At 38.2% G+C, this 16208-nt stretch overlaps 1 protein-coding gene across 13 annotated transcripts in view; it reads left to right on the forward strand.

Annotated features, from left to right (window-relative positions):
* PTPRD (protein tyrosine phosphatase receptor type D) overlaps positions 1 to 16208 on the forward strand; it is a 534534-nt gene that overhangs the window by 100716 nt on the left and 417610 nt on the right. For all 13 annotated transcript variants that reach the window (XM_047830543.1, XM_047830548.1, XM_047830545.1 and 10 more), the window contains exon 2: positions 11491 to 11657. In XM_047830543.1, the coding sequence (XP_047686499.1) occupies positions 11594 to 11657 (64 nt within the window). In that variant the 5' untranslated portion in view covers positions 11491 to 11593. The remainder of the gene's footprint in view (positions 1 to 11490; positions 11658 to 16208) is intronic.

Raw genomic sequence — 16208 nt, forward strand, 5'->3', positions numbered from 1 at the left:
GTGTGACTACAGAGATCTAGTGTGCCTACTGTCCCTTTGTACATGAAAGCAGATTTTTTTTCTAGATTTCAGGAATGCAAATGAGAACTAACATCAGGTACTTTACTTTTCAAGTAAAAAATTTAAAGTGTGTTAAAGTGAGCCCCACCATGAAGAAAATTCATTTGGTTTTCCAGGGCCTGTTGCTATCTAGGAACAGAGAGCAGTGACTCAAAACAATGAAAAGCAACACATTATTTCTGGTTGTGTTAAACAGAATTGGGAAAGGGACAGTGCCACAGGGTCCTTGAAAAGTGAAATGGTCAAAAGACTTCACAGCAGAGTACAATGGCAATGCCCACATAAATAGAGTGGAAGGTTCTGCAGAAACTTGGAGCTGGGTGGGCCGGCGGTGGCGGTGGGGGGGCGGCAGAGGGTGAGGGAGAACTGCATTTTTAAAACCATTGGCACACAGCCACTGGAGAAGCCATCTAAATACAATTCAGACCATGTCACTCCATAACATAAAGCCCACCAGTGTCTTCCCATTGCATTTCAAATGTAATCCGGTGTCTGCAGTGTGGCCTCCAGGTCCTGTGCAGTCTGGACCCAGTTTGCTTTCCCAGCCTACCACACACTGCCTGGCTCACTGGGCCCCAGTCTCTGCCCTGGACAGTCTGATCCCTTAACCTGGAAAGCTCTTACTTTTTCTACCTCCTTGCCCCGAATGTATCAGGGAACTTGTTGTCCTGTGCATTGTTATGTCTCTGTACCTGTCGCCATGCCTGGTATTCAGAAATATTTCTGGAGCAGAAGAATGAAGGAATTCATTTTTAAAACAAAAACACAGTTGATGTGTAAAAGTTATTTTAGCTTAGGATAGATGGCTTACAATTATAAAACAAGGACATTGTATGAACCTCTCAAAAACACTGTCTTTTCTCCTCTGTGTTACATCATGTTGACATCAGCTGTCACATCGAGCCTTTAACATTTGGTTATTACAACAAGTGTTTGACTCCAGAAGGGCGTTCCTGGACAAATGAGTAAAAGCTCTCTTTTTTTATCCATTGCCACCTGAAGTGTATGTGAAAATAATCCACACTGTGGAACATCTAGAACAATGGAACTCCAATGACTTGTTTGACCTGGGAGAGAATCATAGAACTTTTATTTGTTTGTTTTTTATCTCACTTAAAAAATGTCTAATTTTGTGTCTTTGATAGTATATGTAGTTCATTAGTAATATAGTAGCTATATATAATATGTTAAATACATATTTTTCACATGCATTTTTAAACATGCACTATATTTGTCTATGGCCTGTGTGTACCATATTTATGTGTGGAATGTATACATCAATATAAAGTGATAAGTTTGAAAATGATGAAGTTTTTTCAAGCTTATTTATTTATTTTGAGAGAAAGAAACAGAGAGCAAGCAGGGGATGGGCGGAGAGAGGGAGAGACAGAATCCCAAGCAGGCTCTATGCTATCAAAGCAGAGCCCTATACAGGGGTAGAACTCACAAACTGTGAGATCATGACCTGAGCTGAGGTCAAGAGTGGGACGCTTAAGTGACTGAGCCACGAAGCACCCCAAAAATGATGAAGATTTATGCTATGAATAGTTTGACCCTAATGACAGTGCCGTGGGAGAAAGTAACCACCTTTTCTAAAAGCTTAGGTTTGCAAAAGATTTTTACAAGGTGATACAATAACACATCATGGTTAAATCTATGATTTAAAAAATATTAAAGGAAACATATTAAAGAATAGGGCCAGCCTAGTAAGTTTGTGAAGGAAACATCATAGGACATATCACAAAAGGTAGAGAGACTCCTTAAAGGATGGCATTTTAATTTGGGGCTTGATCTCCCAGCACTCGCCTGCCAGCACCATTGCCTGTTCGCTCCCCTGACTTGGGTCTGCTCATATTAGTACCTGGCTACTTTCCTACTTTGGAATATAAAAATCTGCGTGTCAGAAGGTTTCTGTGATGATGCCTAAACCTAGCGGAGAAGTTTGGTTGATGTTATTTGACATTTTCTTTTCTTTTAGTCATGTGAGCCACTCATTTAAGATTATATAGTCAGTATCCGGAAAGTTTGGTAGTGAGGAAGTTATTACATCCAGTTTGCAAGTAGGCTTTGAATGACTTTAAACTCTTTTTTCTGATATAGGTACTGTGTATTTTTTTTTCTTTGAGGATTTTATAGAAATGTAATAAAAACGACAGTATTTTACAAAAGCCTTTTTCCGGAGGTCTTGAATATATTTTCTAAAAGGGTGACTATGGGAAAAATTTTTTTTTCATTGCCCGTCTGACACATCTTGGTATGGGAAATGCATAGTGCTTTTATTGCTGCAGGAAATTTTTTTACTTTATTATCAAATCACTTTATAATTCCAACTGCTTTTGAAAAATAGCCATTGTATGTCTTCATTTCTTCTTTCAATATGGCCATGTTGCCCTAAGCAACTTTATAGTAAAGAGCACTCAGGCCAGTATCTTTCTGCTTGGATAACTGTCCTGTATAACTCTGTGACTTCACTATCTAACACATTCTTATTTATTTCCAATTAGTCAAAATGTATCCTTGGTAAAATTTAAATAAAAGAGAAAACCCCATAAAAAAGAACTTGATGGTAATATACAAAATAGATATGCTTTTGGTGATACAAACATGTGCCTGCATGTCATTAATTCAATTACTAACTTGTGAGAATATTTGAAAATCCATTTCTGGTTAATCATTTCTGTTTCTAAACACACCTGTAAACTGTTTGGCTCTAAGATACTCAAATACACAATAATGGGTTATTGAGTTAAAGATTGACCTTTTGGAGAATTTTTGACTCATGGTGTAAACTTTAATTTGTGAATTATTTATCCATCTAGGACAATGACTGTCAAGTATTTTATCCAGTGAGATTCTCTCATCCTTTCTTCCTATACACCCTTTCTAAAGTTTTCTTCCTTCTTCATTAGAATGAATCCTTATATTGTCTGTCTTCCAATTAAAGGAGAGGCTTTTTCTTTATGTTGCTCATTTTAGAATTAATCATGGCTTCATCTAAGCTAGGGTCTCCATTATATAAGTCAGAGATGATAGAAGCAGCATGCTATATGAGATATAAAATTGGCCTGGGTTCTGAACCCTCCTCTGAGACTAACCAGAAGTATATTCTGAGGTTATTAATTCAATTATGTTCTTTCACTTCATTCATTGTCTGCTAATAGAAGGGATTGCCCAAGATTACCTGTAATTTTTTTGTGATTTTTATCAATTTATGGTTCCATTCAAGGAGACTCATAGATGTGAAGAAGGTACTAACAATGAAGAAGAATGTAATATAACTGAATACAATAAATGTGCAAGTGAGGAGGAGAGTGTATATGGAATATCTCTGATTAATATTTGTCCTGTCTACCTTTCTTTAGGTTATGTTTCTATTTGTTTTAATAACCATATATGTGGGTTCTCTACAGAGAATTGAATTCTTCTACTGTGTGTGTTGTTCAGAGATTTTCAAAGAGACACCAGCCTAAGTCATGAGGTCAATATTGGGAAAATGAAGAGAATATTCCTTAATTCCACATTCTCCAGCCATTCATGGTGACCTCTATCTTTCTGTTGCTGGCAGTGATTTGAAAGAACATTCCTTAGAACTGGATATTTCCATCCTGGGACTGTTCCCTCAGAGAAGAGCTGAGCTCCCAGCATGAGAAATGGGAACCATGTCTATTCACTGACAGACATCAGTGCAACAATGTCTGCTCCATTTAACAGATTCATTCTTTTAATTGGTGACAATATTTATGTCACCTAAGCCTGTGAACTGAACTTCCCATAAAGCAAGGCAATTTCAATTCTAGCTCAGGACAAAAAGGGAAATTTGAGAGTCATCCATAGTGTTTTGACTGCCATGCCCAGAGATTCAAATCTGTTTTGAGTTTATATACTAAAACTGCACTGAAAACACCTCCGATTATTGGGTTTAGAAAACAGTGTAATAGAAACAGGTCTTGAAAATTCCTGAACATTTTTTTTTATTCCTCAACATTAATGAACTATTCTTGGACAGTGTTTCCAAATGTTGACACTGTTGACATTTTGGGCAGTTAATTCTTGACAGGTACGGGAGGGAGTATACTGTGCCTTCTGAGATATTTAGTAGCATCCCTGTCCTCAACCTCTTATATGTCATTAGCTCCCTTTATGTCGTGACAACAAAAAATCTCTCCAGACATTACCAAATGTCCCTGGGGAGGTGGCAAAATCATTCTCAATTGTGAGCTACTGGTCTAGAGCTTTGATCATTCTGAGCATGGAATTATAGTCCTAGCACCTGTGAGTAGGCAAAAATCGGTTCTCATTGAGCTCTAGTATGGAAGGAGTTAACAACAATTAAAAGGCCCTTCATTTTGCTTTTAAAATACTTTCAAGAAAAAAAAAGTAATCAGTGCTAAAGGGAATGATAATTTCCCAACAAATGTAAAAATTTATTTTTCACAGTAAATAAATAAAATGTATCATGTATTGCTGGATTTCTTTTCCACTATGTGTTGATGGAAATAAATAAAATGAACATAATAATGATTAATGCCTTATTACCCATAATATATTTTAAAAACTAAGTGCATTTTAAACAAGAAATATTTTATATGTGTGAAAGAAGAACACCCTTTTCTATTTTAAGGTAATGAAAATCAGGTATAGTGAGTTAGGAATGATGGTTTCACGTCCATTTAAAGGTGCCCAAAGATTAATATAATAGAATCTGTTGTATTATTTGGGCAAGAAGTGGCTGGATTGAGTATCTATCTACACTTTGTGAGATTAATCAGTTACTTACTTTTAATATATGTTTCTGGAAGAATGCAACAGATAACAGAGTCCCAATAGCCAGCTGAATAGACTTGTATTGCCAGTTTCCACCAGCATCACATAAAACTAGATAGAAGTAATTACATGCAATAATCATTTAAAGAAATGGCTTGCTTTTTCTAAAACTCTCCTCCATTTCAAATCATAATTATAGTTCCATTTGTAGAGGTAAAATAGGCACGGACATAAGGTGTTTTGTTTTGTTTTTTTCCTTCATTGTCTGTTTTTTTTTTCCTCATGGCATACTTCACTTTTACTTCTTGAAAGAGAAAAACATAATCAGTTAATAATGTCCTTTTGTCATTAATGAAAGTAACTATGTTTGCTCCAAATGTAAAGTTTTGATATTTTGTAGAGATGTTATTGATAGTGATTTAGAAAGTGAATCATACTATATTAAGCTCAGATAATTGGCTTGTCTCTGTATGTATTAAAACTAAGCATGTAGACAGCCTTTTATAGTATCCATATTGATAAGTATCATTTTACTCTTCAGATATTCTTATAATTCAGTTGATTCTTTCAAAGAATTACTGTTTGCTTACTTAGAGTTCCTTGGTGTCTTCATAGCCTGCTCCAAAAATAAGATGATTGAATTATTATTTTGTATTTATATGTGATAACTCATGAAATCTCCCACCCCCCCCCCCAACTTATTTCCATGTAAGCATGTTTAGGACCAAAATTTGAAGAAAAAAAAAATAGAGTTTTTGATATGATGTGCCATTATGTGAAAGAGTATCATTTTAAGAAGATTTGAGTTTCACTCATAAAAATAATTCCTAATATCCTTTAGATTTGAGTGTTTTATCTGGCATGGATTGGATATACAGTTATTTTATCAGTGTGTTATTTAACTTAATAGCCTTTATCCACTGTTCTCCATTTTCTCAGCAGCGGTTTTCATAATGGGCATTGAGGCTTTTGGTGCTGCATGTATTAAAGAATGTTTTCCATATTCCTCACTGATATTAATTAATTGGATGTAGCCATTTCATAAGAACTATACAAATCATTTCCCATGATGTGCAGAAGTATGCTGGTCTTTTCTGTTTATGAGATGTGGCACGTTTTTGCTGTCAGAAGCTCCCATTTCTATTACATGAAAGAAGGACTTTCACTAGTGGGGAAAAAAAAAACTTTTCTAGCTATGATATGAAACACAAATGCCTCTTTTTAATAATAAAATTTCTATTTGGACATTTTCCAATTATACACTTAACCCACTTACTGATCCTTCCTTTACATTCCATGGAGTCATTTAAAAAAAAAAAAAAAAAGATGAGGCACCTGGGTGGCTGAGTCAGTTAAGCATCTGACTCTTGATTTCAGCTCAGGTCATGATCTCACACTTTGTGAATTCGAGCCCCACGTCAGGCTCAGAGCTGAGCATGGAGCCTGCTTGGGATTCTCTCTCTCCTTCTCTCTCTCTGCCCCTCCCCTGCTCTCGTTCACTTGCTCTCTTAAAATAAATAAGCTTAAGTTTATGTATGTATGTATGTATTTATTTATTTATTTTGCCAGGGGATGGGATAGCCATGGAGAAGTGTTTGGCCCAGAGGTTAAGTAGGTTTCCTCATATAACACAATGAATCTTTAGAGTCTGATTATGAGGAAGCCAAGACTACAAGGACTAAGGGTTCCCAACTCACTGTTTTCATCTCCAGCCCTAAAATCCATGCCTCATTTATAGCCACGGTGTTCAGGCTGTTGAAGCAAGTAACCATAGTCTGTGCTGTCCAAGAGGGCAGCCACTAGCCACATGTGGCCATTTAAGCTTAAATTAAACTTAAATACAATAAAATGTTTATTTCCCTTGTTTCACTAGCTCCATTTAAAGTAGCCAATTATGAGTGCAGATAAGGAACATTTCCATTCTGCAGAAACTTTTATTGGATAGCGCTGGAGGATTCTTGTCCTATCTCGTGATAAAAATATTTAGAGGGCTATCTCCTCGTGGAAAATCCTCACAAATAAGTGAAATGTTGAAAGTGTATTTATTTATTTATTTATTTATTTATTTATTTATTTATTTTATTTTTTATTTTTTTTCGTGTCCTTGTGTTGTAGCTGTGCACTGAGGACAGGGAGTTCCCTGATGGCCTTCAGGGGCCTCTGTCAGCTTGCTGTAAACTCCAGGCTCCCCAACTCCTAGCTTCAGCCACAGCAGCCCCTGCTTATGTCTGTTTTACAAATTGGGGTTTCCTGGTAGCACATGTTGTGCACAAATGCTTGCTTCTCTTAAATGATCGGAAGCCTGTCTAGTCCGTTTAGAGAGAGTGGACTGGTTTGGAAGGTTGGTAGAAAGAAGTCACAACATTTTGGGACTTCCTCCTTACTACACCATCCCCCTAACTTAATAGATATCTATATAAATAAATGCTCAGTTAAGTATCATTACAATATTACTGTTTCTTAGAGTCTAGAATTGAGAGAATGGTGTTGTTAGATAAGAAAAAGGCAAAATTATAAAAATGGGATATAAACAATGATCTCTGATTTGCTAGTGACAGCAGGGTTTTTTTGTTGTTTGTATTTTTAAGTTCTATGGACATTTTTTTTTAATGAAAAATTCTTTCCCTTTCTCTCACTCTTCTCAGAATGATTTGATTCTTTAACTGCCTTCTGGATGACCTATTAATTTTTAAAAATTATTTTTAAAGTGATGAACTCACAGATTTTAGTAGGATATGTTTCATTCAGTTAATTGCAGTTTTTCTTCTGGCCACCAGAATCTCCTCCATTTAGCTGAAGGGAGCCTCATCACCTTGGCTCCCTTTTTTGGATATGACCTAGTAGTTCCCGAAAGTCTCATTACTTCCTGGTAGGACAAGATGTTGCACACTCATTTTGCATATTTCCTACATAAAACTGACAATCATTCATTTTCCTAGGGAAATCGGGATTCTAATTTTAAGGAAAGAAAAGTTCCATTATGCCTTTTTTTCTGTTACGTTAACACAATCTACAGAAACATATACCACAATTCAGAAAGCTGGGAAAAATCCTTCAGCATGAATATTAGTTTGAATATGAATATACTTATTACAGGAAAGGGTTACAATGTTAAATTGAAGATAAGGAGTTGAGTAGATGGCAGCTTATGTGATCACTTGAAACAGTGATTTGTTGAGGCTTTTAGGCAAGTGTACTTTTTGTTATTCCATTTCAAATTATATTGTGCATCTCTGAACTGTTGTTAGCTTCTGAGGTCATGCAATGTACAGAAACACAAAAGTAGTATTTGGCTAATTGAAAAATCAAGAACATTATAGTTCCTTAAAAGGATCTTTGTCCTGCAAGCAATAAGAAACCAGAGAGTTTTAAATGTGTGTGTGTGTGTGTGTGTGTGTGTGTGTGTGTGTGTATCTTTCATTTTACCTGCATGGTTCAGTTTTATTGGCTTGTCCCAGTGAAGGAAAGGCACAAAGGACAAGGCATATAAAAATCAGAGTTAGCCTCTGCTGAGGGCTATTGAACACACTCACAGTAATTTGTGATGTAAGCTAAACCATGGTGCTTTTAATATCCCTGAACCCCTTTTCCTGTTCTTTTTGTTGCAAAGTGCTTGGCAACCCTTTCTCTAGGCTAATGGAAACTACTTGTAATATTCATTCATCCTCATTATTTTCGCTGTCAGTGTTTCCTTTAAAAATCCATTTCCCATTTTTGTTCTAAAATTTAAATTCCACGTTACTGATATGCAAGCCAGCATTTCCTTTTTGGCAAAGTTTCCAAGTAATAAACAAGATATGGAGTGGAGATTAGCCGGAATGAACATCTCGAATAGGTTTTATCTTCACACCTCTGCTCCTTTTGTCGAATCAGGCCAAGGACATAGCCCATTTAAGTATAAATATGTATGCGCTTCAGCTGCATTCATTCCTAGATCCTATCACTGTTTTAAGTCCAGAGGTAACATTTGTAGGCTCATTTGGAAGAATTTGGTCTTCTTATGCCACTTCGGTCAGGCAGAGGAAAAAGCCAAATCACTTCTTCCCTGAGAGAGCATTTCATACATCTCCATCTCTGTGATCGCACCGAGTCATTATGTAGCAGTTGGCTCTGATACGCTTGCACAGACACAAATTGAGTCCGACAGGACTGATGTCTCCTGGACTTTGCTGTCATTTGAAATGCTGGCATGAGGATGGGGACAGAGAGAGGGGGAAGGGAGGAGAGCTGATTCTTTCAGCACTTTTCCTATGAAGTTTGGAGAATTTTAACATTTGATAGCTGTGAACTGCCTAATAAGTTGTTTTCCTGATGAGATTGATAGCAGTAGCAGATTTGGAACAGCTGGCTAGCTTTTGGTTTCAAGTAGATGTGTTTCAATGTATAACTTACCACTTTATGCCACCCACAAATCTGTTAAAAATGAAAAGGGTTACCTAGTGGATTGGTAATTAGAATGATCTCCCAGTCTTTCTTTTAGTTTTATCTTTCCTTCATTTAAACCACTCATGCATAGTAATGAACAAGATAAGATCTTTTTAAATTTTTTTATTCTCAGTCTCAAGCTCAGTTTCAAAAAAGACACACTGTAGTATCTGCACTACAGTACTTTGAAAAGTACAAGTCATTTTAGTGGATTACGTTATTTCTGGATAGCTCTAGAATTTCCTGTCAAGAATTTTGTATGTGTTTCAAGTATTCCAATATACAAAACTTAAAGGTATACTGTTTCATTTGGCAAACACATTCTGATTGTCATGCTCAAGTTCTCACAATGATAGAGGAAGCAGTAGCATTCATTACTCTCTCCATATTGAAAGGCTACTGTGTATAAGATGCTGTGTCTGGGGTGCCTGGGTGGCTGAGTTGATTAAGTGTCTGACTCTTGATTTCAGCTCAAGTTATGATCTCACGTTTTTGGAGACTGAGCCTGTGCTGACAGCACTCTCCCTTTCTCTCTGTCCCCCCCCCCCCCCCCCCCCACTGCTCTCTCTCATCTCTCTCTCTCCCTCAAATAAATAAACTTTAAAAACAAACAAGCAAAAAACACTTCAAGATGTGTGCTAGATTTGTTGAAGGTTCCTATAAGAACAATTATTTATCACCTGAAGAGTCATACTTCAAATTATTGCTTGGGCCTAATCATTGCCTTCTCTTCTTTCCAGTTACCACCAGGACCACCATAGCTGTGTGGTCTGTGTTTCTTCTCACCTGGGACTCTTGCTCTGGCCTAATATTTCCACATGTACATGTCAGTTTATCTTCCCAAAGCCTATTTCCTTGTTCTTCTGCTCTAAAACATTAAGTAGTTTTATTTGTGGTTTGCTGAATAATTGGCTGGTTGACTTAGATTGACATTCAAGGCTCACTGTGACCTTTTCTTTTTTCTTTTTCTTTTTCTTTTGTGTTTTTTTTTTTTTTAAATCCTGAGCCATTTTCTTTTGTCTCCTCTCCTTCTGATTTCCTAATGAGTTATCAGGCCAGTGGTCTCAATGTTGTCCCTGTACCAGCTGCATCAGGAACTTGTTAGAAATGTAAATTCTGGGACCCCATCACAGACCTAGTGAACTACAGACTCTGGGGGTGGCGACCAGGTTTCTGTTTTAACAAGCCTTCCAGGAGGTTGTAATGCATATAGATCTTTGGGAAGCCCTACTCCAGCCAAACCTGGAGACTCATCTTTTCCAAAGTTCCTTTCCCACTGCCCTGCCTTTAATAGAATTCCTGGAATGCCTTTCCTCTTTTTGGTTAAATCCTGCCTACACTCCTAGGCCTGCTTTGAGATACTGCTTTATCTATGATACCATTCCAGATCCTGTCTTTTATGGCATTATTTGGTTTTCTTTTCCTGGCACTCATCACTTCTTAACTTATACTAGTCATCAGATGTGACGGTCTTATTTTCTCTACTGAGCTGGAAAGTCACAGAGGACAGAATTTGACTCATTTTTTGTGCTCCATGGCACTGTATACTAAGTGTACTTGCACTCAGTAGGCTCTCTACAGTTTGCAGTTTATCAGTTTTACATAGGAGATTGAGAAAGCAAAGCTATTGCCCAGGAGACATATACAAATCCTGTTAAAGCAAATAGGCTCATGCTAACTATTGTTTTGACTTACTGAAGCCAAACTAGACTTGAACATTGATGTGTCTTCAGGGAAGAAGCCAAACGTGCTAGTGTAAAAAATTCTAACCTCTCCCATTTAGCTGGAGAAGTTGAATTAGCCCTGTCACTTCACCTCGTGCCAAGAAAGCAGCTTCCACTATTCTGTCAATAATAGACTTTTATCCAGCACGGTGGAGCTTCCCTTAAATCTGTCTCATAGCATTGCTGTTTTTTCTTCCACTGATGCATTCACATAGTGTTTCATAAGAAGTGACAGTTTCTTCTCGCACAGCGTTGCCCAAAAGGTGGCACAAGCAGAGAGTGCCATTCAAGGTGGTTGGCTTTAGGGTAGCCTGACAATGGGCACGAGATGTGCCACAGCTCCCCCATTTTTCGAACCAAGTTATTTCCCTTCTAAAACAAAGGCATCGCAGTTACAATGTCTTGGGTGTTTACAATGGATCGTGTCTCGTGGTGTTTGTGATGGAACAAGAGGAAAAGAGTAAAAAATCTAAGCGTCCTTGTGTTTCCTTTCTTTTGTCTTCCTCTCCCCTTACAGGCTCTGAAAGAGTTCCAGCTGAAATTTCTGATCGGACAGACTCGCTGAAGCTTCCGAGGCAGTGATTCCAAACTGCCAGCTCAGGCCGCTGCCAAGCTGCAGGATGGTGCACGTAGCCAGGCCGCTGTTGCTGCTTCTCGCTTTCTTCCTCCGCGCAGATGCTGAGAGTAAGCCATTCTCCCTTCTCCACGGGGCTGTGACTGTAATGAGTGGTTTTGTTGGCAGCTGGCACCAGGCTCAGGGCCTCTGAATACGTTTCCTTAGGAAGTAAATCCTGAGACACTGTGGGATCCTCCTTGGCTACCAGCCAGCCTTTGAAAGAGATTATTGACGTGACTTCCTTACCATTTCCTCTCTCTTAATGCCCCTTTTCTTGTGTATCTAACTGCTCCTACTGTCTTTTTTTTTTTTTTTTTTTTTTTTGTCTCACCAACCCTGGTGGCAAAGATACTATGAGCCCAATGACATAACTCAAATCGGGGTTAACCAGTTGGTGGTGCCAATAAGTAAACATCGTTCAGACACATTAGAAATTTCTTTACTTTTGTGGAACTTTCTATGTTTAGAAAAATGCACAATGTCACATTGAGCCCAATTAAACCTCCAAGCCCCTTGTAGCTGTCATAGCAGCTGTTCTAATGTACTGTTTCCGACAGCTGTCGTCGAGTACAGTATTCAAACAAATCAAGCAGAACTGACAACTTTGTGGCTGAGTGAAGGGTGTGGAAGTGTGAGGAGAATTCTGTGGAGTACAGACACCAAAGTTTGCTTTATTGGACTCAATTTATGAAACTGAGATTGTGGTCAATTAGCTTGCCAATTAATGAGAAGATCATATCTCCTTCGTAATTAGGAAATCATTAGGTCTACCTTGTTTACATATGTTTCTTTTCCCATCTGGCCCAGGGTCTTTTGGTAGAGATAGTACTGGAAAAGGCATGCCTCTGGCTTGGGCTCACTGACATGTCTGGTTTCTCAGGAATGGTATGGCTCATGTGAGAGTCAGCCATTCTCTTTGGGAGTCCCCTGGTACTAGGAAAACATAACATCTGCAGGCATTAACTTTTCCTTCTGCTGACTGTTTCCGCGAGATGAAATTTGATTCATGTTGAGGATGTTTCGAAGACAAGGAACCTGTGTCCTGTTGGCCCCTACCTATTAATTGAATTTTGACAAAAATTTCCTCAATAGCAGCCAATTTCTTTGTTTAAATAGGGACTCTATTTTCTAAAGGGAACTTTCCAGGACTGAAAGGAATCATGTTAATAACAGGATACATATGGAACATGCATGTTTTAAGCACATTCTCTGGTTAATAATGTATATAGTCTCCTAATTAGCACTTGGGAGTGTTGGTTTAAGGTGAAGCCAAGGAATGTCTAGGACAATGCCAGCAAATAATTAACTGGGAAAAGACCCAAATGAAAGATGCTCTTGTTATTTTAAAGCCATTTATGTCAGAATCTATTTTAAAGTAGTAATCTAAATTTAGTTTATTAAAGAAATCAGGCATATGGCTTTATTTTTCTGTTTTGGCTAGAATGAAAGAGTACGTTGTTTTACAATTGTTAATTTTTGGCAAAAGCATATCAGCACCCTGGGGATCCACTTTAATTTCAGATCGCAGTTAGAGATTTTCATAAAGTTGCTAGAGGTAATTGTCATCTATCCACAGAGTTATCTTTCCAGATAAGTAGAAATGTTCTTCTACTGAGCAGCTATACTTTTGCTTAAATCTCTGGTGGAAAGTGGCAGACAGATGTCAAGTACTCTTAAAATTATGTTAGAGTGGGAGCAGGGGAGGGACAGAGAGAAAGAGGGAGGGAAACAGAGAATCCCAAGCAGTCTCTGCACTGTCAGCACAGAGCCCGATGTGGAGCTTGATCCTCAGAATGGTGAGATCATGACCTGAACCAAAATCAAGAGTCGGACACCTAACCACTGAGCCACCCAGGCGCCCCTTAAAATAATGTCATAAAAAACAATCTACACTCCAGATGATCATCACCTACTCCTTACCCTCCTCCTCCCCTTCTCCTTACCCTCCTCCTTCCCTTCTCCTTCTGCATGCCCCTTCACTGCACCTCCTCTACAGTAGCTGTTGAAAAGGAAAACAAGTCTGCATTAGCCCCTTTGAGTTAAATTAAGATATTTACCGTGTTGTATGTTTATATGATATCAGCTTTCAATCAAGATGTAACCTGAAAAAGAATACATTCTCTCTCACTCCTCCCATTGCAACTGAAGAAACTTTGTCAAATTAGTTAGTTTTGCCCTTGTCTACTCAGCCTTGATTATTTAGTACCTTTTCCCTTTAGCAGATTCATTTAGTGTTGTTGAGTAGGGTAGCATAACCTGAGAGTTTCTGGTGAAAGGGGAAGAATTGGCGATATTTTTTGAGGTATATTTAGAAAGAAAAAAGAGAATCCCGTATTAATCTATTGGAGGATATTTGTTGTATGGGGAAGCACATGGTGGAGCTGGAAATATGACTAGTCACTGAAGGATGTTCAAACAACAATTGGGAAAGTAGGATCTGGATTATAACCTATTAATTTTTTAAATGTTTATTTGTTTTTGAGAGAGAGACAGAGTGTGAGCAGGGGAGTGGCAGAGAGAGAAAGAGATACAGAATCTGAAGCAGGCTCCAGGCTCCAAGCTGTTGGCACAGAGCCCAATGCAGGGCTCGAACCCATGAACTGTGAGACCATGACCTGAGCTGAAGTTGGATGCTTAACCTACTGAGCCATTCAGGTGCTCTTAGATTATAACCTACTAAATTGGGTCATTATCTTCTCACAAAACACTGAAAAAACCCAGACATAATGAGCACTGGAGAAAAATTAGATTTTTCCATCATCATCTAAATACAGTATTTCTCAGGCATCCAGCACCTGGGTCACTGGTTTGTTACCCTAGGCTTTCGTTAGCACCTTTAGCCATATTTTGTTTTTCTTTTACCTAACTGTATTTTGTATTTATGCAAGGAATCAGGAGTTCTATTTCAAAATTTAATAGTAGCTTGTCAGAGCCATTTGAGAACTAGGAAATAATTTTTAAAAAAGTGTCCTCCCACTTGAGAAAGAGGACTGTGTAGGGGTGGGGAATGGAAAGAATCCACTCTAGTTTACCATGCTAATTTAATGTGTTCTGCTCACTGCCTTTTGAAATGATTAACTCCAAAGAGCCAAGGAGTCAGGATTTTCATCTGCTGTGTGGAATGTTATAGTAAATGCTAGGTGTGATGTTGCATTAAGTAGGAGAGCTCTTATGGGCCTTGGTTCAAACCCAGGTTGAAAAACTGTGATAATATCCCTTTAGCAGAAAATTACAGTCTTTGCCATTGCCAATTTAAAATGCCCCACAGATCCCCACTATTATTTTAAAAGGCTAGATGTGTGTATGGCTCTTATTTCTTTTCATCCCTAGGTCTTGAGTGCTTGTAATGGTTCTGCTTGTTGTTTCTTGAAAGTGTGTACACGTGGTAGAGTTGTAGTCTCAGCAGGACTCCTGTTTGAGCACTAACAGTAGTCCTTCCTCATGTCAGGCCAACCAGGTTTCTGGTTTAGGTGGTGGTCTGACTGACGTTCGTTCTGGGTTAGGCAGTGGTCTGGTTGAGGTCAAATTTTGGTTTAAATCTGGTCTCATTGAGGTCAGTTCAGTGATAACTTGCATGCAAATTAAAGGTAAATTTATGGGGCGCCTGGGTGGCGCAGTCGGTTAAGCGTCCGACTTCAGCCAGGTCACGATCTCATGGTCCGTGAGTTCGAGCCCCGCGTCAGGCTCTGGGCTGATGACTCAGAGCCTGGAGCCTGTTTCCGATTCTGTGTCTCCCTCTCTCTCTGCCCCTCCCCCGTTCATGCTCTGTTTCTCTCTGTCCCAAAAATAAATAAAAAACGTTGAAAAAAAATTAAAAAAAAAAAAGGTAAATTTATATTAATGTGGTCCTGGTGTGGGTATTTTTCTTTTGGCTGAGTTTCCATAGTAGTTTGTGGTAGTTTTATGTTAGCTTTAGTTTTCTGTTTACTAGTCATTTTCTGTTTGTTTTTTAACTAGATGCTGGCTATAAACCTGCATGTAGCACCTTCTTTCACCAAATTGGTTTCATGCTAATGAAATCACTGACTGCCTACTGTTGCAGTCTAGACCTGAGTTTACACTTTGACAACTATAATTTGACCTGGATGTTTATTGGATCTTCATTGGAAACATGACTTTTGATAGCTTAATTCCTCAAATGGCTTAGTTCATCCATTTTCTCTTTTTTTTTTTTTCTTCACATTTTTCCATCTGAGATGGCAAATAAATCCTCATTTCCCCCCCTTATTGTAGGGAAGCTTCTTGTAGTCCCTGTCTACCCACTATATTCCTGTCTTACGTAAAATCAATTAGTGTTTCCCCTCTTTGGTAGTATATCACTATATCCAGTGAAACTTCTTGGTTTCTTTGGCATGGCTAAGAAAGTGAGCTCTAAAGACAGACTCTGGTTTTAAGTTCTGGCTGCCGTTTGTAATCTGGCACGTGATACAATGTGCTCTTTGCCTCAGTTTCCCTAACTTTAAGATGTGAATGATGGTGATGATGATAATGATGATGATGATTGCATAGTAGAGAACCTACCCTTGGGTTTTGTGATCGTTGAATGAGTTAATGTAAAACACAGTCAGCAGATGACACATGATAGATTTTTAATAAATGTTAGCTGCTATATCATTATT

Source organism: Prionailurus viverrinus, chromosome D4 (assembly GCF_022837055.1).
Source record: "Prionailurus viverrinus isolate Anna chromosome D4, UM_Priviv_1.0, whole genome shotgun sequence".
NCBI lineage: Eukaryota > Metazoa > Chordata > Mammalia > Carnivora > Felidae > Prionailurus > Prionailurus viverrinus.